The sequence below is a fragment of the Raphanus sativus genome, unplaced genomic scaffold (genome assembly GCF_000801105.2).
Source record: "Raphanus sativus cultivar WK10039 unplaced genomic scaffold, ASM80110v3 Scaffold1135, whole genome shotgun sequence".
Classification (NCBI taxonomy): Eukaryota; Viridiplantae; Streptophyta; class Magnoliopsida; order Brassicales; family Brassicaceae; genus Raphanus; species Raphanus sativus.
Window position 1 is genome coordinate 1 of NW_026616449.1, and position 25,028 is coordinate 25,028.

General features: G+C 36.5%; 3 protein-coding genes and 1 pseudogene across 4 annotated transcripts; 2 read left to right on the forward strand and 2 right to left on the reverse strand.

Annotated features, from left to right (window-relative positions):
• The first annotated feature begins 2,860 nt into the window (after positions 1-2,860).
• Positions 2,861-5,613, forward strand: LOC108848356 (UDP-galactose/UDP-glucose transporter 2). The gene is made up of 7 exons (XM_018621695.2): positions 2,861-3,485; positions 3,897-3,925; positions 4,021-4,222; positions 4,310-4,552; positions 4,649-4,750; positions 5,129-5,236; positions 5,335-5,613. The coding sequence occupies exons 1-7, from the start codon at positions 3,360-3,362 to the stop codon at positions 5,563-5,565; spliced, it is 1,041 nt and encodes a 346-aa protein (XP_018477197.1). The 5' UTR covers positions 2,861-3,359; the 3' UTR covers positions 5,566-5,613.
• A 110-nt stretch (positions 5,614-5,723) lies between these two features.
• On the reverse strand, positions 5,724-10,607 carry LOC130503792 (uncharacterized). 2 transcript variants are annotated; one of them, XM_056998355.1, is made up of 16 exons: positions 10,382-10,607; positions 9,924-10,265; positions 9,595-9,820; positions 9,278-9,496; positions 9,084-9,199; positions 8,899-8,997; positions 8,728-8,815; positions 8,401-8,633; positions 8,135-8,319; positions 7,848-8,047; positions 7,434-7,778; positions 7,231-7,332; positions 6,700-6,997; positions 6,465-6,613; positions 6,108-6,392; positions 5,724-6,024 (listed from the first exon to the last, which is right to left on the reverse strand). In XM_056998355.1, exons 2-16 carry the CDS (start codon positions 10,220-10,222, stop codon positions 5,836-5,838), a joined length of 3,033 nt encoding a protein of 1,010 aa, XP_056854335.1. In that variant the 5' UTR covers positions 10,223-10,265; positions 10,382-10,607; the 3' UTR covers positions 5,724-5,835. The 2 variants fall into 2 exon arrangements, with proteins under 2 accessions (XP_056854335.1, XP_056854334.1); XM_056998354.1 differs by having other exon boundaries at positions 9,084-9,205.
• Positions 10,608-11,044: 437 nt separating this feature from the next.
• Positions 11,045-19,703, forward strand: LOC108850076 (separase-like; annotated as a pseudogene).
• A 156-nt stretch (positions 19,704-19,859) lies between these two features.
• On the reverse strand, positions 19,860-23,554 carry LOC130503791 (uncharacterized). Its single transcript, XM_056998353.1, has 12 exons — positions 23,266-23,554; positions 22,980-23,080; positions 22,820-22,908; positions 22,647-22,734; positions 21,844-22,561; positions 21,676-21,730; positions 21,512-21,593; positions 21,297-21,377; positions 21,072-21,167; positions 20,911-20,960; positions 20,738-20,804; positions 19,860-20,105 (listed from the first exon to the last, which is right to left on the reverse strand). The coding sequence occupies exons 1-12, from the start codon at positions 23,444-23,446 to the stop codon at positions 19,995-19,997; spliced, it is 1,719 nt and encodes a 572-aa protein (XP_056854333.1). The 5' UTR covers positions 23,447-23,554; the 3' UTR covers positions 19,860-19,994.
• Between the last annotated feature and the right edge of the window lie 1,474 nt (positions 23,555-25,028).

Here is a 25,028-nt window from a genome sequence, read left to right on the forward strand (position 1 = left end):
CAAGCCCGCATGGATTTACTTTTGGTTTCCATCCCAAAAGGCCTCGTACTAATTAGAGTGGACTTCTCTTTATATATTAGACACTTCTTGTCTAATTCTCCAATGTGGGACTTAGTTTGATTAGATATCTCACTTGGCCGCCACCCAATTATTCTAAAACTGCGACTATATTTTTGTTGACTCAATTTGTTTGTGTGCCTCCATTTTGTTCATATTCAATATTTGATTTCATTACTTTAAAAAATTTCTCTAACAATTTCCTAAAGATGTTTAAGATTTTTACGTTGGCCAACGAATTCTGAGTGAGATTTGCTCAATACTTATGAATATAGAAGGTTAAAAGTTAAAACATGGACTGACTTATGTTACTCTTACTCAAACTTTCGTTTGAATCTGTATGGTAGAGGATCATGTTTCGTTTGTAACCTAGTACTAGATCATGACCCGCCCGGTCGGGCGGGTTTTCGTATTTTTTGAAGCATGAGATATGTTTTTTTATTGTTATGAATTTTTTTTTTTGATTTTTTGTACATTATAAAGTTAATTATTTAAAAAACAATCATTACATATTTACTCGGTGAATTTTATTATATTATGATGTCTAATATATTACATGTGTCTGATATATAAACAAAAAGTGTTTAGTTTCGTTATTTTTATTATTATTATTTTTTTGGAAGTGATCATGGGTGTGTAAAGATGATGTAGAAGATCAGTATTTATAGTTTAATTTTAGGGTAACAATAATGTACCACCGATATATATACTAAACCAATTAAGTAATTTATAATAAATACCAAATTACAGTATATGGTTACCGAGATATTATGTATAATTGTAATGACTTGGTGAATGTATTTTTCCATAAAATATTTTCTTTGAAAATAAAATTCGAGATATCTATATATGTTATGTAAATAATCATATGCATCGAATATATACTACACAAATATTCTCTAAGGCAATTTCCTAATATATCTTATTAGCGAAATCACCCATAATTGTAAATATAGAATTATGGGTCATTTTGTTAATCTATTAAACATGTTTTATAAATAAATTTAATATTTTTAGTGTTATATATTTTTAGTTTTATAATAGTTATATTTATATTTATATGTCTAGTTAACATTATTATTTAGACCCGTGCATATACACATAATTTCAATTTTATTAAGATATTAAACTAATGTAAAATAATTAGTCAAACATTTGTTAAAATTTTGGTATTTTATATATTTATGTAGACAACAATGTATAATGAACATTTACAGTAGACTAATATAATAAAATTTGGTTTTATTTTATTTTGTTTTTTATAATAAAATTCTAATTAAAATTATTTTATAATAAAATTATAATCATATGACTATTTTATAGTAGATAAAAATGATACATCTTTTTTAATAGAGAAGATATATTCTCAAAGAAATGTTTATATGTATTCTTAAGGTTTGGTGGTATTAAATTCAATTTTAATAATATTACACATTATGTAATATAGAGGTAAATAGAATATGTACATATATTTGTACATAATATGTTATGTTGAACCCGAGAACAATTTTAAACAATAATCGTATGCAATTTTGCACTAACTTAAATAAAGAAAAGATGGAGTTGCTAATCGTATGATTATGAACATGAATATATTTCAAATCTTTTAATTAGCGTTGGACCATTTATTTCCTAAACCAACAAAATAAAAGAAAGAGTCCCAGTCTATTAATTCATGTGGATATCATATACCTATACAAGAGAGTGTGCATTTAATTTAAAATCTTACAAAATAATAGTTAGGTCCATTACAATGTTTCTGTTTTAATAAGATAGATGTCGTTTCTCCGGCTAATCTTTGTTTTCGACCGATGCCCTTCAGGGATGAATTTAAACATTTATAATTTTATTTTTTTTAAAATGAGCTACTAAAATGAGGCCTAACGCATTTAACAAATTCTCCCGATAGAAGTTGAATAAAACCACGGAAAATGGTAGTGCAATTGTAATGGACAGGCTGTAATGGCGTCGCTATAGAGAGTTGAGACAATAAGTCACTTATCTTAAGTCGGAAAGTTGACTAATAAGCCAGTATTGATAGAATCATTATTTCTTTGAAACTTCCTTAATTTACGGATAGCGCCTTTTATTTTACTAAGGTGCAAACAGTGCCTGACTGTTTATTTACTTGAGATTCGATGAAATCATCATATGCATGATTCTTCTTAAGGTTGTTGTAAGAATATTCTCAAGATCCGAAGTTATCCTTAACAAATATAAATAACCATTTACATTTTTAGACTAATAAATCTCTGATATGTTATTTTTTGCTTAGCATTTATTATTTTGATATGCTACTTGTCAAATTGTAGAAAAGGTAATGTATAATTTACCTATAGCATATACAATTGTTAATTTAACAAAAATAAATAAATAAAGTTAATACAGGTATGATTTTATATCTATATACACAGATCCGGCCATAAAAGAAAACAAATCCATTATTTTTTTTTCATAATAAGAAAAATAATAAAGGGTTAAGGGTGAAATTCCCAATATTCCCGGGTTCGAATCCCCGCAGCTGCAAACACCTTTAAGTGACCACACGGATATGAGTTCATTGCTTAGGACTCATTTGAATACCCGGGAGAGGATCTATCCGTGGATTGCATCTCCCGCCCAGAGGTTAGGCTTGGTTCCATTAGTGACCCGGGTTTAACCCTTTTGGTTTACAAAAAAAAAAAATAATAAACCGGACCGAACCGGTGATGAGATACTGTCTTAATTTCGCATTCATGAGAGAGGTGTACACGAGGATGATACAAAAGATATTAAATATTGTGACGTGGTGTGAAGTTAAAAGACTTAAAGATAAATAAAGATAAGTCTGGGGGTTTAATTGTAAAAGTTGAGTTTAACCGGAAGAATAAAGAAGAGATCAAATGAAAACGTAAAAAGAGAAAAGGAGAACGTCACTTAGATATAGAAAAGAAAAACGTGTCACAGAGTGGCGAATCACGCGACGAGTTTCGACCCCTTGCCTTGCCTCTTCTTCTTCATGTGTGTTTACCCTTCAGTTTTAAAACCTCTCTCTCTCCTTTACCAATACCATCTCTATTTATTCTCTCTCTCTTCTTTAAGGTTTGATCAGAGAGACTCTGAGGAGAGAATTATTAGAGAAGAGTTTGGTTTGGTTTGGTTTGTTCTTTGGTTATTTCGAGGAGTGATATACCGTTATGAATGACTTTACATAAATTCTTGTGATTTTACTCTTTTATTTTTTTCTGGGTTTCTTTTGACCTCTTTTGTTTTTTAATTTTCTCAAAAGCTTTGATTATTCTTCCGTCTTCTAAAGAAGAAGGATGAAGAACGAGGAACAGTCAAGATCTCTGTTTGGAATCTCTCTGTCTGATCGACCAACATGGCAACAGTTTCTCATCTGCACTTCTGGTTTCTTCTTTGGTTACCTCGTCAACGGAGTTTGCGAGGTTCTTTTCATTTATTCATTTATCTCTTTTTATTTTTATTTTTAGTTTTTATTCATTTCGTGGATCCCGAATTATAATAGATAACGTTAAATCATTTTTGTTTGTTTATCACTATCTCCTAATTATGTGCATTAAGAAAATCATTTGCATGCTTAATTGTTTTTTTTGCTTAAACATGCTTAAGTGTTTGATTTTTCATTGCATGACCAACTAAACTCTCTCCAAAACAAACGCAAAAGCTTTTTGATTTCTATATTTCAGAATTCAAATTATAAAATATCATCTTGTGAGGTCACACGAAAAAACAGTTGTGATTTTGTTAAAAACAGATTTTGGAGAATTAATTGGATCTATATTTGTGATTATTGACTTGATTTTTTCTGATATTTGTGTAATTTTTTATATTCACAGGAATATGTTTATAATCGCCTGCAATTTAGGTAAAGTCAACTTTAAATTTCTCCTAATATTTTGATTTTAACAATTAAAAATGATAATAATGGGATTTATTTTCTCTTTTTGTTTTTTTGTGTAGCTTTGGTTGGTACTTCACGTTTATACAAGGATTTGTCTACTTGTTCCTGATCTACCTTCAGGGGTTCACCACAAAGCATATTGTGAATCCTATGAGAACATATGTCAAACTATCTGCTGTTCTCATGGGATCACATGGTTTAACCAAAGGCTCTTTGGCTTATCTCAATTATCCTGCTCAAATCATGTTCAAATCCACTAAGGTACTTCCACTGTTCCCACTTTTTGTACAAATCTCATTATGTTTAAAGTAGGCTAGTGTTCAGAGAATTGTTCAAATGGGGTTTCAGGTGTTGCCTGTGATGATAATGGGAGCTTTCATACCCGGTCTGAGGAGAAAATACCCGGTCCACGAATACATTTCAGCCTTCTTGCTGGTTCTTGGTTTGATACTATTCACATTAGCAGACGCACAAATGTCTCCAAACTTCAGTATGATTGGGATTTTGATGATTACTGGTGCATTGATCATGGATGCTTTCTTGGGTAATCTTCAAGAAGCCATTTTCACAATGAACCCCGAGACAACTCAGGCAAGAAAACACACAAAAACCCGGTTCCTTCCGGTTATGTTTAACCGTTCTGTTTTGCTTCGTGTCTGAGATTCTTGTAAGTATGAAATGTTGCAGATGGAGATGCTTTTCTGCTCAACGGTTGTTGGACTACCGTTCTTGTTCGTTCCCATGGTTTTGACCGGAGAGCTTTTCCGTGCTTGGACTGCGTGCTGGCAAGTAAGTCCAATCCTCTGTTTTGCCTTGGATTTGAAAGTTCTTGGTTTAGGTTCTGACTCGGTACATGGTTCAACTCAGAGTCAGCTTCTTCGGTTTAAACTCTATTAAAAAAAAGTCAAAGTTTGTCGGATTCGAAATGAAATCATTGACCGACGACGTGCCTAAATCTACCAACCTTTTCTAAAAAGCCAACTTGTCTTTCACAATAATAATGAAAGTCATATACATTGAGATTGAGTCTATAAGTAAAAGTACCAACGTGTAATATATTTAACAGTCTAACGGTTTAATCATTCCTTAGTTGATTGATTATTTAAAAACTCAACTACTTCTTTTTTTTTTTGGGCAAACTCAACTATTGTTTTTTTTTATTGGCAGCATCCGTATGTGTACGGTGTGCTTGTATTCGAAGCTATGGCCACATTCATCGGTCAAGTCTCGGTTCTATCCCTCATTGCCCTATTTGGAGCCGCTACAACCGCCTTGGTGAATCTCTAATCTTTTGTACTAACGGTTTTAATATTTTAACTGAATATATGCGTTTTTAAGTTGACAACATTTTAAAACGTTTTGTGTGCGTTTAGATAACAACGGCTAGGAAAGGAGTTACGTTGTTGCTGTCATATTTGATATTCACCAAGCCATTGACCGAGCAGCACGGGTCGGGATTGCTGTTGATAGCAATGGGAATAGTGTTGAAGATGGTTCCGATGGATAGTAAACCTCCTAGCAAGATTCCGGCGAGACAAGCGGTTAGGAACGGTGGAGGTGAGGGTGATAGAGACGAGGATGAAGAGAGGAAGTCATTGGTTTAATAATTTTGCTATGTATCTATCTATATATATATACATTTTATTTCAGAAGTTTTAAAGGATTTATAGACAGAAGAAAGAAACACAAAGATGGCGATGAAGGCAAATAGAATAATAAAAAATGTTTTATTTTGCCAGAAATTAAGTATTTAATTATGATCTTACAATGTAAACTCTATAAATTAATGTTCAATAATAAATTAATAAATACGGTAAAAGAAACTAAAACTATATTTTAGAAAGAGATAAAGATCACTGAAAAACTGGTTCTAACTAAGATTCTCCAACTTCTTTATTTGATCTACTAATAACAAAATGATCAACGATTTTTACAGTGTTGATAGGATCTTGTTGCAATGTTGTTGCACACCATTTGCTAGGAAACCTTCTGTGATGATTCATCTTCACCGTCGATCTTGGCTCTGAATCCCAGTCTTTGTCTAGCTTCCATTCCTTTGGCACCTGAACTCATTAAAGCACATACACACTCCTCTAGTAAAAGACCAATCACCAAAACAAAGAACAACATGTCATTTTAAACTCACCTTATCAACTCCGAGAGTGAAGACTTCAAGGTCTCCATCAGGTTTGATATGGAAACGGGTGAATGATTTGTAATTAGCAATCCGGAGAGAAGAGAAAGCTTCATCGAAGTGTATGTGAAGCCAGTTGATGCAGATGTACAAGTAACTCCCAAAGACCAAAGACACAACCGGAGTTGAGAAGACCCAAAAGTAGAGGAAGACAGAAGCATAATATATAGCTGCTCCACTTCGAGATAGCGACTCCATTCCTTCCCGGCAAATATTTGTCCGTGTAACCGCCATCACCTAAACGTTAAACACGTTTAATTAATTAGTTTGGTCCTAAAACAAAAGGCTAAGTTGACAAAAATACATTACCTCAGGAATATCAAAAGCTGACATAAGATATTTGATGCAAGCTGGATAGAATCCGAAGGTCCACTGTTCGATACGGACTCGAAGGCCAGTGGGGTCAGGAAAGTGTTCGTTTTCCACTGATTTGTACCATTGATACAATGTATGATACCCTGTAATAACATTGTGTTATATATATACCATTAGTGTCAATGATATTTTAACGAGGAAAAAGACAAAAACAACATTCGTAACTGACCGGACGTAGCGAGGAGCTTATGCTGGATACAGGTTTCTATGCCGAGTTCCAGCAGCAGCATAAGAATCAAAGCAGCGGTAAGGTGTGCAGCGACATGAAGAACTCCGATTAACATCCGTCTCTTCCGAGATATTTTTGAGGGAACAAACATAATTGCAGATACTAGCAACATGACAACACCGGTGAAAGACACATATGACTGCTCTGTTATGTGCACAAAGGCGCTCCAAACTGTGCCTAAGAAACTCCCCAGGTGGCCAGAAAATGAATCATCTCGTAAGATGTGGCCTAGCTTACACTGAAACCAACAAGGAATAAAGATCAATACCATTCTCATGAGTGTATGTGAGTACAAGGTGGGATCTAGGCAGAACCAGGTGAAACATTGGTATTGACCCCAATTTTTATATAGCAATATGCTCCCAAATTATGAAAAAGTAATTTTTAAAAATAATTTTTAAAGAGCTCCGAAATTTCAGATCCGGCCCTACATCAATATATACAGACGCAATTAAGTAAGTAAAACCTCACCTGAGGGAACAAGGAAAAGACCAAGACAAAGTATATGATGCCACCAATGAAATCAAATTGCCAGTTCTTTTTCCTGAACTTCAAAATATTCCCCAAAGCAATCTGCAAGGAACATCAAACAAATATAAAGTTTTAGAATGCAAAGAAAAATAGGCAAATCATATAAGAGACCAAAGAAACAAGAAGAAGAAAAAATGAATTACCCTGCTTGAATCTTTAAAAGAAGGGTAAGCAGATTTACATCCATAGGAAGAACCATAAAAATTAGAAAAGTTGCTAAAGACATGGGTGGGATGCAAAAAAGCCCCACCACAACCATTAACAAGGAGATGTTGGACATGAGCAGCAGGATCAGGTCCATCCGATTGAGTAGTACAAGAGTGACGCATATAATGATGCAAATCTCCTGCCATTCTAAGTTTGCACCTGCCTTTCAAAAAGTCGCATATCAGGTGTCTCATGTTCTTTCCTGTATCATCTTTCCAGTACCAATCAAGAAGCCAGTTCGGCTCATGTGTGATAATGATCACCGCATCATCCTCCCCAACCTAAATAAAAAAAAGATTTTTAAAAAATACAAACAGGAGATAATAACTCAAAGATGATGCTGAATCTACCTTCTCCTTGACTAACTCAGAAAAGAAATTGAACTGGTAGACATCAATATCACCATGAAGGGCGAGATCCAAACCAAAGACCCACCACCCTTTAGGTAGCTGTAGTGCAAAATAGCTTTTCTTTTGGGGCATTAACCAGCCACCAAGCCAACTTTTATGGCATATATACCTCATGAAAGTATTGAGTCCATCGAACCAGTCTAAAATTATTTAAAAAAAAATAAAGTTACATGAGAGTGTTATTAGAGAGAGACAAAATAATATTGAGAGACGGAAACCAAACCCACCATGGTTTCCAGGGATAAGAAAACATTGAGGACCATCATAATGCTTCAGGTCAGAAACCCCTTCAGGCAACTCAGGCTTCTCGACAGAAATCGAGTCGTTTTTATACCAATGGGGAGGTTGCAGCGCATACTCAAAAGGACAGAACAGACGTTTTTCATATGTAAACGCTGATGGATTGGGGTATCTGCGATGTATCAAAGAAAGACATTCATTTGGTTACATCAAAACATGACAAAAAAAAAAAAACAGAGAGTATGGAACTTACGCAAGATCTCCCCCAATAAGCAACACGTTACCCCTTTGCAGAGAAACATATTTATCATCCAGGGGGACTTCGATAAAAGGCTGAGCTAGAAGTTTTGCAACAGAGTATGATGAGTTCCCACCGTCACCAGTATCCGCCATGAAGTCAAACCAGAAATCATTCTCATGATCAGTGAAATGATCATATAATAGTTCCTTTCTCTCGTCTCCATCACAATTTTTGGTCATTGCAGCCTACATATTTATAAATAATGTTAAAAAAAATGGAATACAATAAAAAGATAAAAGAGTATCTGATCATAACGTATCATTAGAAAGATATGTCTACCTGCATCATCCGCATGTCAAAGCGACCAAGAAACACAGTCACGGATACGAGGAGGTCAAACACAGTTTTAAACAAATCAGCTGACGTTCTGAAATAAATAAATAAACAGATCAGACAGTGCTAGAGATCCTACTTCATATCCGCAATGCGTTAAACAAAACATGGACGTACCCTGAATACCAAGGAACCATATCTAAGAAATTAGGTTTCATTTGCTGCTTCTTCAGCTTCTCATAATTGTCGACAGACACAGGGTGTGCCAGTGCCCACCTAACCGTATTGCAAAAATTGACATAAGACCATTAAACATTGTGAAATATGTTGTTGATATTGTTAGTAGCAATATTATCACTTACCCTGTTGATCTCTCCACTACATAATTGGCAATATAAAGACCAATAAACGTTGCCCACAACGAGTATATAGGAGAAATCTCATCAGATGTTACAGGACAAGACCCATTGCATGCTAGCTGCGACTGAAAAAAAAAAGATAGGATTACAACATACACAACCAAGTTATAGAATAATAACTATAAAAAAATCCAGACCTCCCCATAAATGACCCATTTGGACAAGAGTGGATAATCACTAGCAGATCCAACAGGAGCAAACCATGATGAGCAGACTTGGTCTTTAAGCTCATCGATCTGAACGAGTTTAGTGAGCCAAGTACTGTTGCTAGAACGCCTTCTTTCGAGTGGCGTTTGCCTCAGAATAGCACGGTTACCACAATGGCTGTAGAAAATACAGCACGCTATGCTTAGAACCTGCATACAATTTTGAATTTTTTTTTCCTTCAAAAATAATGTTTTCAAGCAAGTGATTTTTTTTTTATTGTTACAAGGTTTGGAGATAGTGTAGTTACAGCACAGTTTTGAAGAATGGTTAAGATCGCGGGGCGTCTTTTAGCCACACGAGAGACAAGACCGAGATGCCAAAACCCAATGAAAACGACGTGGAAGACAAAAAGGAATACTACGGATGACGTGTAAATCGTTAGAAACAGGGACAGGTTCATCCTCAAATCCAACCCCATTGATTGAAAACTTGGGAGATGGTACAAAGCCGCTACTAAAATCCAAGCAACATGCCTACATAACATTACAAAAGAATTTAAAAAAAAAATCATAGCTTTTACCAAAAAAATAAAAATAAATTCATATACAGTTTAGGGAAGAAGGGATAAGTTCTCACCAACGGCTGAAGGTTGAGTAGCTTGGTTGTATAGTCTTGCCTAAGAAGGGAGATGAGAAGAAATAGAAAAAACCAAGAAGGCAAGCATACATGGACCACCATTTGAAATTGTTGTCAAGCTTTTCGACGAGGGTGTGCATGTTATCCGAGGAAATAAAGAATAGGCAACCCATGATGATAGCAATCATAGCATGGCGTGAATGCTCGTGTGGATAAGGGTAAGTGTGCGTTAGCATCGTTCTGACCCTCTCCATTTTTAGTTTATTTAGGAAACGAGCAGAGTGCTTATCAGAGCCCATAGCTTGATGATGCTCCTTAGAACTCTTGACAAAGGCTCCAAATCTTGAGAGAAGTAAGGAATGGTTAGCGTAATAACTTCAACAGAGAGAATCTTGTAACTAAGGCAATGAATGGGATCAAAAACAATATATATATAACGTTACAGCATAAAACTATACCTTCAATAGGAATCACGCGAACGCTGGCTCATCGATCAAACTGTAACCCTCGACGACGTACATTCTCTTATTAGGATCGGATTTAGAGAAAGAGCATCGTTGATATTGTTGTGGTGAATCAAGCTTTCATTTGTGTTTCCAAAAAAAAGTTCATTTAAAAAAAATTTAAATTAATTTGTGGTTGCCTGAAAAGGTACCAATTTTCACGGAGAGAGATGAGGTAATCTCGACTGATTCTCTCAGTCACCATTTTTTCTGAATTTTTAATATAAGAAAATTTTGATATATACTTAAAAATAAATAAATAAATAAATAAATAGAAGAAAGGAATCTCCCTGCTCCACCACCAACTTTAGATTTCAGAATCTTTTATTCCGAGTTCTTTACAATCTAAACCGTCGCAAACCTGCTTGTTTAGAGATTTGGGGTATTATCAGATATCAGCTGATATAATGGGCTTTTAATATCACATCAAGGCCCAAAACAAAAGAGCAAATCCACAAGAAACCCAGGTTCGATATCCAAAACAGCATTCTCCCGTCTCTAATTCCACATGTACAGACCAGTGAAGTGAAGTGAAGTGTATAAATAAAGGAAGACCTAGAAAATGCCAGTTTTACATTAGCAGCGGGAAACTCCAAAAAAATTCGAAAATGTCCTCTGATGACAACCGTCTCCTCTCCCTCATCAAATCCTCCTCCGATGATAATATCTTCACCTCCTTCTCCGATTAAATCCGCCCATTCACCTCCCCACAACCATCCTCCCGTAAACAAGACCGACTCCGATCCCTCGCCAAGCAATTCCTCCCGTTCCTCAACAAATCAATCTCCCTCTTCCCCAAACGCCTCTCCTCCTCCTCCGCCAATCCCGAAGAAGAAAAAGCTCGCGAATCGGCCGTGGATCTGTTCCGCGCGTACGAGCTCTGCCTGGATTGCTTGGAGTCCTTCTCCGCTCAGTTAGCCTGCAAGCCTCACACGTAGGGATGTCAATTGGGCTGTCCGGACGGAAGTGGATATATTCAGATGGACTTTTTTTTTTGGGCGTTTTTGGTTTTGATGTCCAAATAGGTCCATGTCCAAATAGTCTATGTCCAAATAGGACCATGTCCAAATAGTCCATGTCCAAATAGGACCATGTCCAGTTGGACTGTCCATAGAGTCCAGTTCGCCCACTTGATGTAAAAAAGTATACAGATTCTAAATTTTATATATAACAATGAAAAAGGGTACTTAGATTAAAACTCCATGTTTTACAAAAGGGTACTTAAATTTAAACTCTATGTTTTACAAAAGACTGAAAAAAATACTTAGATTTAAACTCCATGTTTTACAAAAGGGTACTTAAAGTTATTTAAACTTCATTCTCTTCTTCCTTCTACCTTCTTCACCTTCCTTCTCTTATTCTTCTTCTCCTTCTCCTTCTTCTTCTTCAGAATCACCTAACATGAGAGGTAAGAGACATATCAACAGCAACCAAGTTAAAAAGAGGTAATCAGGTAAGAGACATATCAACACTTCCTAAAGAGGGATAAAATCAGAACACTTACTCGACACTTCAAACCCACGCAGCCAGTTTCTTGTACAAATGAGAGCTTGTACATTTAATGGAAGAAGACGGCTCCTATACTTGTTAAGAACCCGGCTTCATTCTCATCAGCACTCAAATAATCATCATCATTCAGGTTCAAAGTGTCATCATCCATCTGAACAAAAGAGATTAACAACGCTCATTAGTAATGAATAACAAAATCAGCATCAATACTAAGACTTGAACAAACTGAAAAAGAGTACGAATCAATTCACATAAAGTTCAACAAATCATAAAGTTAGGCTATGTGTAAGTTGCATCATTTCACATAAAGTTCAGCGAATCATAAAGTTCTACAGATCACATTTGAGAGAGATATGGTAAGCAAAGAAGATCAAAACCTCAACAAGCGAGCTGCTCTGGTGAATCAGTGATAGAGATGATGATGTCTAAACCCAACACCAAGATGAACAGCTAGACAGGAACAACAGTCTTCTTCCTGTAAACAACATTTCATTTCCACGATGTGTAAGAAGCAATAACAAGTTAAGCTATGTGTAAGAACTAAGAAGCAACATTTCATTTCCACAATGCTATAATATAGACGAGACAGAGAGCGAAGTCGTGAACCCACCACAAAGAGACAGAGAGCAAAGTCGCGAACCCACCACGAAGAGACAGAGAGCAAAGTCGCGAACCCACCACGAAGAGAGAGAGAGAGCTCGTCGGAGAAGAGAGAGAGAGCTCAATCGGAGAAGAGAGAGCTCGTCGGAGAAGAGAGAGCTCGTCAGAGGAGAGAGAGAGAGAGCTCGACGGAGATGGGTTTTCGTCAGAGAGATGGAAAGCTCGAGATCGAGAGAGATGGAGTCATGGAGAGCTTGAGATCGAGAGCTTGAGATCGAGAGATAAGAGTGACGGCCAAATGAAAAAAATGATTTTTTTCCAATTAAAAACCCTAAACATTTTAATGATTTGGATGGCCCATGTCCATCTGGTCTTGTCCATTGGTCTTTGGGCGTATTTGGGCGTTGTCCAGTTAGACAACAAAATATTTTGGACGAATTTGGGCATGTCCATATTAGTCCATATTAATTTGGACATGGACGTCCATGGACAGAGTGTCCAGTTGACATCCCTACTCACACGCTTCAGCTCCAGAGAGTGCGGATGGTGTACTCGCCTCACACGCTTCAGCTCCAGAGACGGAAATGTCCTGCGCTTCTGCTCATTTGTCTACTATTCATGATGCCTTTCTCCAATTTTGTGATGGTTGTCTCTTCCTTCAGAGGTAAGGTGATCATTATCCCTCTTACGCTAAGTTGTTGATTCATGCACTAGCCTTTTTTTCCCATTTTAATATGCAAATAGTTGGCAGGTAAGATGTCGCTTAAATCTTCAATGCACTTAGAAACTGGAAGCTATATTAATTCTTATGTGAAATGTTTGTATGTGGGTTGAATGCATTTCTCACCTCTCCTTTGGCCACTTCTTAGATGCACGTCTGAAAAGGGAGGTAGAGAAACTGACAACAACAAAGTTCTGTTAAAAGTGGCTATAGCTGCTTTCATTGTCTCGTTGAGAACCCAGCAAAAATTGGAGGTTTGGTTTTAATGTGCAATGCATTCAAATCTATGAGACGTATCTTGTTCAAGTTACAGAGCATGTCATCGTATATCTAATTTAGTGATCCAACATCTTCCTTTCCAGATCAGCGTCCATCTAGTTGAGAATGTAATTGCTAGTCCCTGGATTGGACCTAAAGAACTGAAGCATAAATTAGCGGCGCTATACAATGTTGGTGTCAATTTGTACAGAAATAAGGAGCTAAAGAAGGTGAAGTACATGCTTTTGACTTAAATATCTTCTATGCAAACAAGGATGATACTGGATAAAATTATGCTCATGCTTTATCTGTGTGGACTTATGCATCTACATGTATTCTTATTTTTTTCTTGCTACATTTTAATAGAATGTGTGTTCTACCTTGCAGGCTTGTGAGGCACTTAAACTGTGCTCGAAGGCATCATGGAGATGTGTTGAACTAGATTGTCAGCTATTTGTAAATCAATCTAGTTCATCTGATAATCACCAGTCGGAAGAGGCCATTATGAATTTTGTGGGCGAAACATGTAATAGGTCTGCATTCTACCTGCATGTACTCCGCCAATGTAGCAAATGCAAGATTAGACAGACTGTCGTGCATATTCTAGAAGATTGGCTTTCAGCTGAACATCTGATGAGAAGGCTACTAGGCCCTACGGCAATTGTAAAACAGTGGGCTAAGGTATATGTTTAATGACTTACTTTTCTGTATATATATATACAATATTCTGAACTTCAAGTATCTGAATGTGTTCTATCAACAGACGAATTTGGATGCTGTCGATTCTTGTACAACTTTGTACTCATTGCTATCACCTTCCAAGAAAAAGTCAAATCGTGCTATCGGAAAAATCCTAGAGCAGGTTGGAATCCTAATAATCTTTCAGCTATTGGTTGGGTAAAGTTTGCACTGGTCCTAAGCTACTATAAATCCCGTTTTTTTTCTTCTTCTTTTTTCTGATATCGATGGATTTGTTTACGTATCTGTAAAATTGGTGAAAGTGATACTGGTATACTTTTTAATTTGTATTTTCTCTTCTCTATAAATGCTTGCAGGAGCTTCTGGCCTATTGATGAAATGTTCCCTTTGAGCTCAAAACTAGGTCAGCAAACGCGAGTCGAAATAGCTGATATCCTTTTGAAGGATGTTTATGTCACAAAGGATATGCATATAGAGAGAGCAAGAATCTTAGTATGGAAAACAAAAATGACAATGGCATCTGGAATTGAAGATCGAGCTGACTGCATTCGTTCTCTGTCAGAAGCATTCTCAATACTGGTACATCTCTCACTACGTCAGAATTAACAGCTCATTAATTACTTAAAAGTATTTCGTGACCAAGTTCTTTTGTGTATGAAAGCAGAGTGAGGTAACATCATGGGCCAAATAAAGAGGGTCCATCATCTTCTCACCAGTTACCTATTGCGTATTGCTTGAGAGCTTTTTGTACCCAGGAAGCTGAACTTCTCACCCGACTTAAGTGTTTTATGATTTGGTTTTATTTATATTTTCTATCTCAGATATTTATCAACATGTTAGGATAATTAGCTTAAGTGTTTTGAGATAAGGATCTTTTGTTTTTATATAACGCATAGCCTTGCAACTTTTATGAATAAGAATACTTTTACAAATCTCCTAAACTCTCTCAATAACTTTCTGTGCAAGTTAAGCAATCTATCCATTGATTCCCCTTTCTTCTAATCCGCAGAAGGATTACTAGTTTGGGACTTACGTTACAGGTTTACTGTCTCAAAACATAGTTCCGTTAGTGTATAATATGATCGATTTAATGGCATTGAAGGTATTTTTTCTTACTATCTACCTGGACTACTGTTTTTAGTGGCATACTTTATAGTGCGGGCTTCATTTTTTATCTGACCCTTGATTCTTTTCTCCATTCCCAGGGTTGTACGGATCTCCATCATCATATATTCGAGTTAATTTTCAGATTATTTAAATGGAGGCATGTCAAATTAGAGCTCTGCCTTGCAATGATGTGGGAATGTAGAAGGCTAAGTCATGCCTTATGCCCTTCCCCAATAAGTGATGCATTTATCCTGAGCTTATCAGAGAATTTTGGTGACAAATCTACGTGCATTGACTTCTGGATAGATTGCCTGAAAGATTCAAAAGCGAGGCTAATTGGGTTCCAGCAGAACTTCCATGATTTACACAATGATTTCTTGCTAAGCTCCAAAAAGAATAAAGACCCCTTCCATTCAGATACCACGATAGATGATATCACAGATGCAGCTTCAGAACTGATTTCAAGTGTAAGGAAATTATTTACAGAGCTTTTTGTCACCAAATACTGCTTATGGTGATATTAGATTTTGCTAATCAATGTCATTTCAGGCCTCACCTTCTGGTCAATCATCTTTCGTAGCTGCATATCTCTATCATGATCTCTCTGAAAGGCTCATATCGTTTGGAAAGCTTTCTGAGGTGAATTTCTTAAAATCGTTATACGTTTGTTATAAGTATTTTACAAACTTTTCCACAATGTTTTTGTTGTGAATTATTGCCAGTCATTGTTGCAAGAACTTAATTATAATGTGTTTTCTTTTACAGGCTCTTTCATATGCAAAAGAAGCCTATAGAATACGAACTCTTTTGTTTCAAGATAAATTTAAGTATACCGCTGAGAAGCAGTTCGAAAAATACAATGACGCAGGGAAAATGTCAGGGATACGGAGTTATAGCATAACAGATTTCCAAGTGTACAGATCGTTAGCAACTGACTTTTGGCCGTGTGGGAATTTTTCCTGGGACATTAATCGCTGCTATTTAAGTCGTTGGAATGTACTCCACTGTTATTTGGAAAGCACCCTTCAGGTTCTGTTTCTAATCAGACCTAGTCTAGCTGGGTTCCATCACTTCTCTGTTTCTCAATTTGGTGCCAAATTTGCAGGTTGGAATTGTTAATGAGCTGATAGGGAATGGGCTGGAGGCAGAATCTCTTCTGTCATGGGGGAAAGCCATTTCCTGCTCTCAAAGTCTGTTCCCTTTTGTGGTTGCATTTTCTTCTGCTTTAGGTATGGAACTGCTCTCTTATTTTTTTCTCGAAGTATTGTCCTTTCATGTAGATTTCATTGTTCCTTTTGTTAATAAGCCACTTGATATATATATTTTTTTTATATCTTGCAAGGAAACTTTTACAACAAAAAGCAGAGTCTGGATCTGGCAGTAAAGGAAATCCAAAATGCAAAAGAGATATTAGTTACTAATCAGCAAAAATTTTCATGCGTAAAGTGCAAACTGAAGTTAGAAGTTACACTTGATAAGCAGCTTGGAGATATATCTCGAAAACAAATTGATATAGTTTCCCAGGCAGATGGATTGTTGTATGCTGAAAGTTTGTTTAGTGCTGCCCTTGGAAAAATCTGTTGCTCAGCATGGAAAAGCTGTATTAGATCTCATGGAGAAGATATTGCTGACGCAAGATTAATACAAATGGAGGTGAGAGAAAGAGGCTGGATAGGTATTTTCAGCTTGTCAATTGGAAGTACGTGTTGCTTCTCTTATCTAACAGCTTGTATTTTCCAGTGTACAGAGGCTACTTGCTCGAGTTGCATGGTTCCTGAGGAGTTGGACTTACCCAGGTATGACATGAGTTCACTTAAGCAACCAGACATGCTATTAATTTTCTGTTGGCTTACTCACTATTTGTCTTACTCGCAACTGTAGGCTTGCTCCTGAGCGGACTCAAGATCTTGTACAATTTGCTAAAGAATTCTTCAACAATCTTCCCAGCTCAACAATCATCTGTATTAGTTTGCTTGGAGGCGCTTTAAATCAATTGTTACAGGAGCTAATGCAAATCCGTTCCCCTGTTTGTGCCTGGGTGCTCATATCACGCCTCACCTTGAAAAGCCAACCGGTCGCCACACTTTTGCCTGTAGATTCGGTTCTAGAAGGTAAAATACGAACTGCCTACTGGTTGATCAATAATGTTTCCTCTTTGTACTCATGACCTCATTGAATCACTAGACATGTCAGACGACGACGGTGCAAATACTAGTTCTACGGAAGCGACTCAAGTCAAGAATTTGGAGAGGCGCTGGCTTTGTCCATGGGGTTCCACCGTGGTTGATGATGTAGCTCCAGCATTTAAATCAATAATGGAGGAAACCCATACATCTACTGGATCTTCTGTAGAAGACACGAGAGAGCATAGAAATTTATGGTGGAAAAGAGAAAAGAACTTGATCATCATCTTAAAAAATTCCTAAGGTATGATGGCTCTTTTTCTATTACACGTTTACATCTATTTTACAATTCAGCAAGACCGATAAATCCTTTTCATATTTCTTGACATTTTGCAGAATATTGTCACGCCCAAAAAAAATTTTACATTTTAAAATGTTGTGACATATACAGAACTATATATGCACGAGTCTACAATTTTTGTTAATAACATTAGGTAACCATTTTTTTGTTCTATGAATCTAGAAGCTTCCTGGCTGGGTCCCTGGAGATGTCTGCTTCTTGGAGACTTGTCAAACTTGAAATTGCCCGACTCAGTACATAAAAAACTGGTAAAAGATCTCAAGTCCAAGTGCAAAATGGAAGTAAATGAAATGCTTTTGAAGGTTATTCTTGGAGGCGGGATCGAAAACTTTGAAGGAGAAGCATGCGTTGCTCAGCTTTCTCTAAGAAATGGTTGCTATGTAGGCAGAGGAGGATATCTTTATGAAGAAGATAGCTGTAAAAATCCTACTGTTGCAGCTGATACTTCCGAAAGTAGGCATGGATTGGCTTTACAACTGATACGTGAAGCAGCAACCAAACTAGAACAGCATGCCGGTTGTGACAGTAGAGAACCTATCGTTCTTGTTTTAGATCCTGAGGTTCAGGTAACGTCATTTATATCCTTTATCACTTTCCTGCACATGTATTACAACGTTTGACTCATGTCTATAGCAAATAAGAGTTTCCTTTTTTGTCCCTTGCGTTTACGGACCTTCTTACCTGAAACTGTGTTCTGATTTTTGATTAGATGCTTCCTTGGGAGAATATTCCAATACTAAGGAAACAGGAGGTGTACCGAATGCCTTCTGTAGGTAGCATATTTGCTGTGCTGACGAAGCGATGTCTCCAGGGAGAGCCAGCAAGATCTTATGCTGCTTCCTTCCCTCTCATTGATCCGCTAGATTCGTTCTACTTGTTGAATCCCGGTGGTGATCTCAGCGAGACACAAGTCGATTTTGAGAGTTGGTTCAGAGATCAAAACTTTGAGGTAACATATATTATAGGGTCAGCGTTACTTGTAGTTAGCCTTTTTCTTTATGCTAAAATTTTATAACTTCCCATCATTGCAAATACTTTCTCAGGGAAAAGCTGGATCAGTACCAAGTGCGGAAGAGTTGACAAAAGCATTAAAAAGCCATGATCTATTTCTTTATTTCGGTCATGGAAGTGGTATATGATTACTCCATCACTCACTCATGCAAAAACTGTCCTTAGCTGTTGCAATGTTCGTTTACTTTGTGATTGTTTTTTTTCAATAGATCTTCTACTGTATATGACACTCGCAGGAGCACAATATCTATCTAGTCGGGAAATAGAGAAGCTAGAAATCTGTTGTGCAACTTTCCTGATGGGATGCAGCAGTGGTTCACTATGGCTCAAAGGCTGCTACATCCCACAAGGCATACCACTCTTCCTATCTCTTAGCCGGATCTCCAGCCATTGTGGCCAATCTGTGGGACGTAACAGACCGAGACATTGATCGGTTTGGGAAAGCGTTGTTGGAAGGCTGGTTGAGAGAGAGATCAGATTCTCCTTCTTCTTCGGAGGGTGGTTGCAGCCAGTGTGAGTCATTAGCTAACGAACTTGCGGTTATGAATCTAAAAGGCAACACCACCAAGAGGACAAGGAAACCGCGTAACAAGCCAGGTCAATCGAATGCTGATGGGTCAGGGAAGATGGAGTGTAATCACAAGCATGGACGCAAAATCGGTTCGTTCATAGCTGCGGCTAGAGAAGTGTGTACGTTGCCATACTTGATTGGGGCTGCGCCGGTCTGTTATGGTGTACCAACTGGTATCACAAGGAAGAAAGGAATTGAACCTCTTCTTCTTCCTTCTTCATCTTCTTGTTAGACTAAAATTTTGAGGGATACTTACACATGAGAACGAGGAGACTAGATATATATGAGATCCCATGTCTCTTTTTCTTCTTATATATACGTCAAACTGTAAAAAGATAAATCACTGACTCCTTGAGTTTCATGTTATAAAAATGTTTGAAATCAATCATTTTGGCTTCGACCGTCCCATGCTCGCAACAGGTTCTTGTATTGTAATTTTCTTTTCAACAAAATCTAAGAAAGAAGTATTCTCAAAATATACATACATCGATTTTATTTTTCAAAGAAAAAGAAATACATGATACATCGTACTTCACTACAGCCAAGTAAGCATCAGAAAGCCCTGACTGCTTACTGTAAACCCAACAATCAATAAAAAATAAGCTAAACTAAACTGTACACAGAAAGGATGAGACATGAGGGTTTATATACATGATATTTACATTTGCCTTTCTTTGGACTGCTTTCACTTCTTGTATTGATTGCCTCTTAATTGATACCTGAAGAGATAATCACACACTTTTACACGTTCATCCCTCAATCAGTGTCCCTTCAACACAGTTTTAGTTGTAAGACAATGCTTATCATTTGTAACCAACCATCTTGGGTTTCATATTTGGCTTTTGAACTTACGACTTTTGGTATTTGCCATTCCCTAAATTTACCCAAGAAAGAGTACATACTATGGGGGTGGCGTGGTTACAAAAAAAGAACACTTGTTCCTTTCTTTCACTCTTTTAATAGGTATATTTCTGTCACATCACATGCTAAGGTGTGATGTGGTTTAGTTATCTGGGGTTGGAATACCTTTGAGATAATTTGATTAGATCTTAAGGTAAATCTTCTGTGATTTTTAGTATTCAATTCGTTACTCAATTAGCTTTGGTAGGTTCCGGTACAAGGAACAAACTGCAGAAGAGGTCCTTAGTCATGTTCATGGCAAAACATAACAAAGGACAAGCAGAAGTAGGATAAAATGGCATTAAGTTTCTTTCTGTCTTCTTATGTTTTAGGGGAAAAAAACTACTAACAAGTAACAGAGTTATGAATGAAAATGATGCTTGTTACACTTTTAGGATATATTGTAAGTTTTCGTATTATGGGGACTTTGTAGGTCTAAAATCACTTATACCTCGAAATCTTTGTCTTCACCACCCAACTCTTGTTCCTGCAACTCCATCGCCATTTTAAGATCGGGACTGCATATTAACCATAGAAACCAAACATTAAAAAAATGTACAGGTTTAGAAACAAAGATGGTTTAATCAGATCATTCTTCAGAGATTATAAAGTTGGGAAGCTTACTCAATTTCCATGCCTTCTTTTGACAAACTGTTGATGCTGTAGATGTAGTCCTGGTAACATAAAAGGAAAAAAACGAATATACAATTCAAATTAGTATATGCCAAGAAATTTCAACGTGACAAAAAAAAAGTTCAGAAGCAGGAGAGGAAGTTTTTGCATACCGCAGTATTACTAACTGCATCCTGTTGATCCCAGTTGCCACTGTCAAACTCGAAGACCTTAAAGTCACCAGTCACGAAATCAGAGTCACCATTAACCTGCAAATTTTGAAACAATACCATATGGTAATATGCAAAGCAAATAGCAATCACTGAGAGACTTTGAATACAACAAAATCAATCTTCTCCCTACAAAAGATTAACTAATACATAATTATCCGCACATACCTGGTTTAAATTTTCCCAAACGAGGTCTCGCTCAGTCAGGTAGCCTTGATCAGTAACCAGGTTATAGAGTGCACTGTCATTCTGCAAAACGAGAACAACGAAAGAAGATAGAATTGGATTTTAACCTTCTCGACTGTTATGTATCAACTGTTGAAATCGTCTCTAGACACTTGGGGAAATAAAAAAGGCTACAGCTTTACATGTAAGTAACTAACCTTCAGCATGGTGTAGAAGTGATTGTTGCGGAAGAAAACACATAGTTCACCTTCTTTAAGGCCTTCATGCAAGAAAAAGAGCCTGGGCGAAAAATGATAAATCAATGGTTATAATTATAAAACCAGTGATAGCCAATTACATAGCAACCAATACCAACACTCACCCGAGAAACGTTAACTGGCTGGCATTATTATTCAAGAACCTCTTGATCACTTCACCTGAAGATCCAACCATGGCAAATTTTTCTTAAGAATGTCGGGAAACGTATGGACTTGTCTCTCTATGCACAATAAAATATAATCTTATGTTTGTGTGTGTGAACATTACGTACCCTCTTCTGGTGTGAGCCTGTTTGTATCCTTCCCTTCCGGAGAGATTTGTCCAGGAGTTGAGTCGCCTTTACAAACTGGTGAACCTACTATGGTTACACCTTTATCATCTTCATACAGGGGCACATGATCATGGTCAAGAGCTTCACTGGTCATTTTACTTGATGCTGGCGAACATATATTTTCCCCCACATCAATGTTATTCCCAACAACACAGTCTGTCTCATCTCCTGATCCCTTAGAAGAAAACTGATCATCACATCTGGTCTTGGGACAGGTATTACCACTTCCAGGGGTGCTAGTAGAACCAGATGCAGTGCCCACAGAATTTACCAGTGAGTCATCCTCAGACATCCAATATACATCAGAGTATCCAGACGCGGACTTTCCTCCACTGCTTGAGTCTCTGCGAGTATCCAATTCCACACCAAGATTTTCCCTTTCAGATAATCGCAAGGCTTGCAGCAACGCTATTTCTTCTTCGATATCCCCCCTTGCCAATCTACCATGCTCTGCAGATGTAGGTGTAGAGTCAGCAAAAGATCTTGTCTTCGAGAAACACTGTGAAGGAGTCCCTAGAGCTGCACTAAAATCAACAGAGCATTCTCCACAATCTAGACCGATTGGAGCCATTACAGTCTGTGTCTCGGCCAAAGTAACAAGGCCAGTCATCAGATCATTATAAGATTTGCATCCAATTGCAGTAGCGGTTTCATAGTCCTGGAGGTAAAGGAGAGTAAAAACATTCAAAACGTTTGTATTACTCCAAGTTTGCAACTGAAAGAATCAAAATTGATGATGTTACCTGAGGATCAAAAATCCATCCGTGGTACAAGGGAATCTTAAGCAAATCAAATATGGCTAAGTCAGGTGTACGCTCAAAGTCACTAATACTGCAATCAAGTAAACATGTTTGGGTTAGTTAATCATAAGGAATGTTTTTCTATGTTGAATTCAAACAAGAGGATTAGGTTTAACCTCCTGAATTTGATATCGACGTTAATGCCATAAGCAAGGCGTGGGAGGAGGTTAATGGCATCAATTATCTTCTCTGCTTCATCATCGATCTGCCATTGTCAAATCAATCATCTGGTCAGGCCATAAGATAATGAAACTAAAACCTGAGAACAAGTCTTACATCAAAGAGTAGATTTGCCACAAGGTTTAGCAATCTCTCTTGAGAAACTTGAAAACGATCAGGATACAGATCCATCCGGTTCCTCAACAGCAGAACGTTACCTGTTTCCGCATTATAATAAACAAACGAGAATCTAAATCTTATCCAAGAAAAACGATCTCTAATTCACTCATCATCTTCTATCGTAACAGCGATATCTAATTCCAGTTTCGTTAACCTAATCGATCGATCGTTTATACGCAAAAGTTCGAAAACCCTAAGGGGAAGCAGGGGAGAGAGTGCGTACAGATGGCGATCAGAGGACACGGTCCGTTCTCGTTCTGGAGAATGATTAGCTTCTTCCGATTCAGATACTTGATCTCCTTCGTCTTGTAACTCACCTTCTTCCGATCTTCCTCCTTCTGATTCGTCCTCGTCGTTTTGGCGGGAAAATCCGAAGGCGGAGACTGAGGACGCGATGTCGCCATTGAACGACGGGCTCACGAAGTGTCACTGGTGGTGCTGCTTGTTGGTTGACGAATCGTCTCTTACCTGAAGGCGATTTCAATCGAAGAAGAATGCGTTCAGTTGATTGATTCCAGAGGAAGCCAGGAGAGAGAGGGAGAGAGAGGTTTATATAAGCAATGAGCACGGCGAGAGGTAGTTAATTTCGAAATTCGTTAGCTACCAAACCAAACCGGAACTAACCAAAACTGAATTAATATTTCCTCTTTTCATAAATTTACATATTCTAGATAAAACTTTTGTTTCAAAAAAAATCTATTTTTACATTGAAAATGCATATTTGATTTAATAATTGAAAACTTCAAAAAACTTAATTCTATTTATTTGATTTTTATCGGCTTAAAATTGTGGGGGAAAAATAATCACAAAAGTTATGCATATATAAATAATATTTAATATGTTTTATTAATATGTATGAAAAATCTAAAATATATAATATTTTGAAATGGAGGTAATACTATATATGGCTCTACTAAATTGCTTACAAAGAAATTAAGTTTCATTACTAAGGAGATGATTGATTGTGTCTGTATATGTTCTGGATAACCAAAATTTAATCTAGAAATGTACATGTCAAATAATCTGAAATTTTCTTTCATTAAAAAACTTAGAGCAAAAATATCTCAACAAAATTAAAATATGGTCGTAAAAAACTTTATTCTCAAAGTAAAAAAACTAGTACTTTAGAAAATTACAACAAAAAAAATAAAACAAATAATTTTACAGATTAAATTCTACCGTCAAAAACATAAAGCTACGTACAGCCTTTACCGATCGGTTTGAGCTAGACTATAATCAGATTGTGGCCACCGCCTTTGGGAACCACTATACTTGCATCATGAATATTTAGTTTCCTAGTATAAAATTCTCACAAAATCAAATGATATTTATTTTTGAATTTTATATTCATAAATTATACAAATATATAATTTAATAGTATCAATTAAGAAAGTGGTGCCATTATTGATTAAATATACATCAATTAAATTTAATTATCTTCAGTGATTAATAAAGATATCAAATTTCTTATCATTTAATCACACATAAAAAATATAATATCAATCAAAACTGATAGAATATTTAACATCATTTATAGTGTTAACTAAGGCAAAAGGTTTATATACGTATTAACATCAGATACATAAATTAATGAGTATTTGTTTCACCCGCACTTTAAAAGTGCAGGACTTTTTATAACAGTTATAAGTTAGGACAAAAAAATTCAAAGGTGATTTTTATAAAAACATTTTTGTTACTATATTGAAACTCTGACTGAGAATGCGTAACCATACACCAACAATAATGGTGATGATTGGTTATACTTAGGGGTTTACACTTTTATTTCTTTTGGTTGTAGGTAAATTGGTTTAGCTGTAGTTTGTTCTAGTAGATTTTTTTGAAGTAAATTTTACTGTAGTTAAATTTGGTTAGGTTTATCGGTTCGGTTTTAAAATAAACCTTTCAGGTTGAAAAAATCTTCAATCGAATTATTTGAAAAAGATTTCGGTTCGGTTTGAATCGGTATCGATTCGGTTAGTTTCGTTT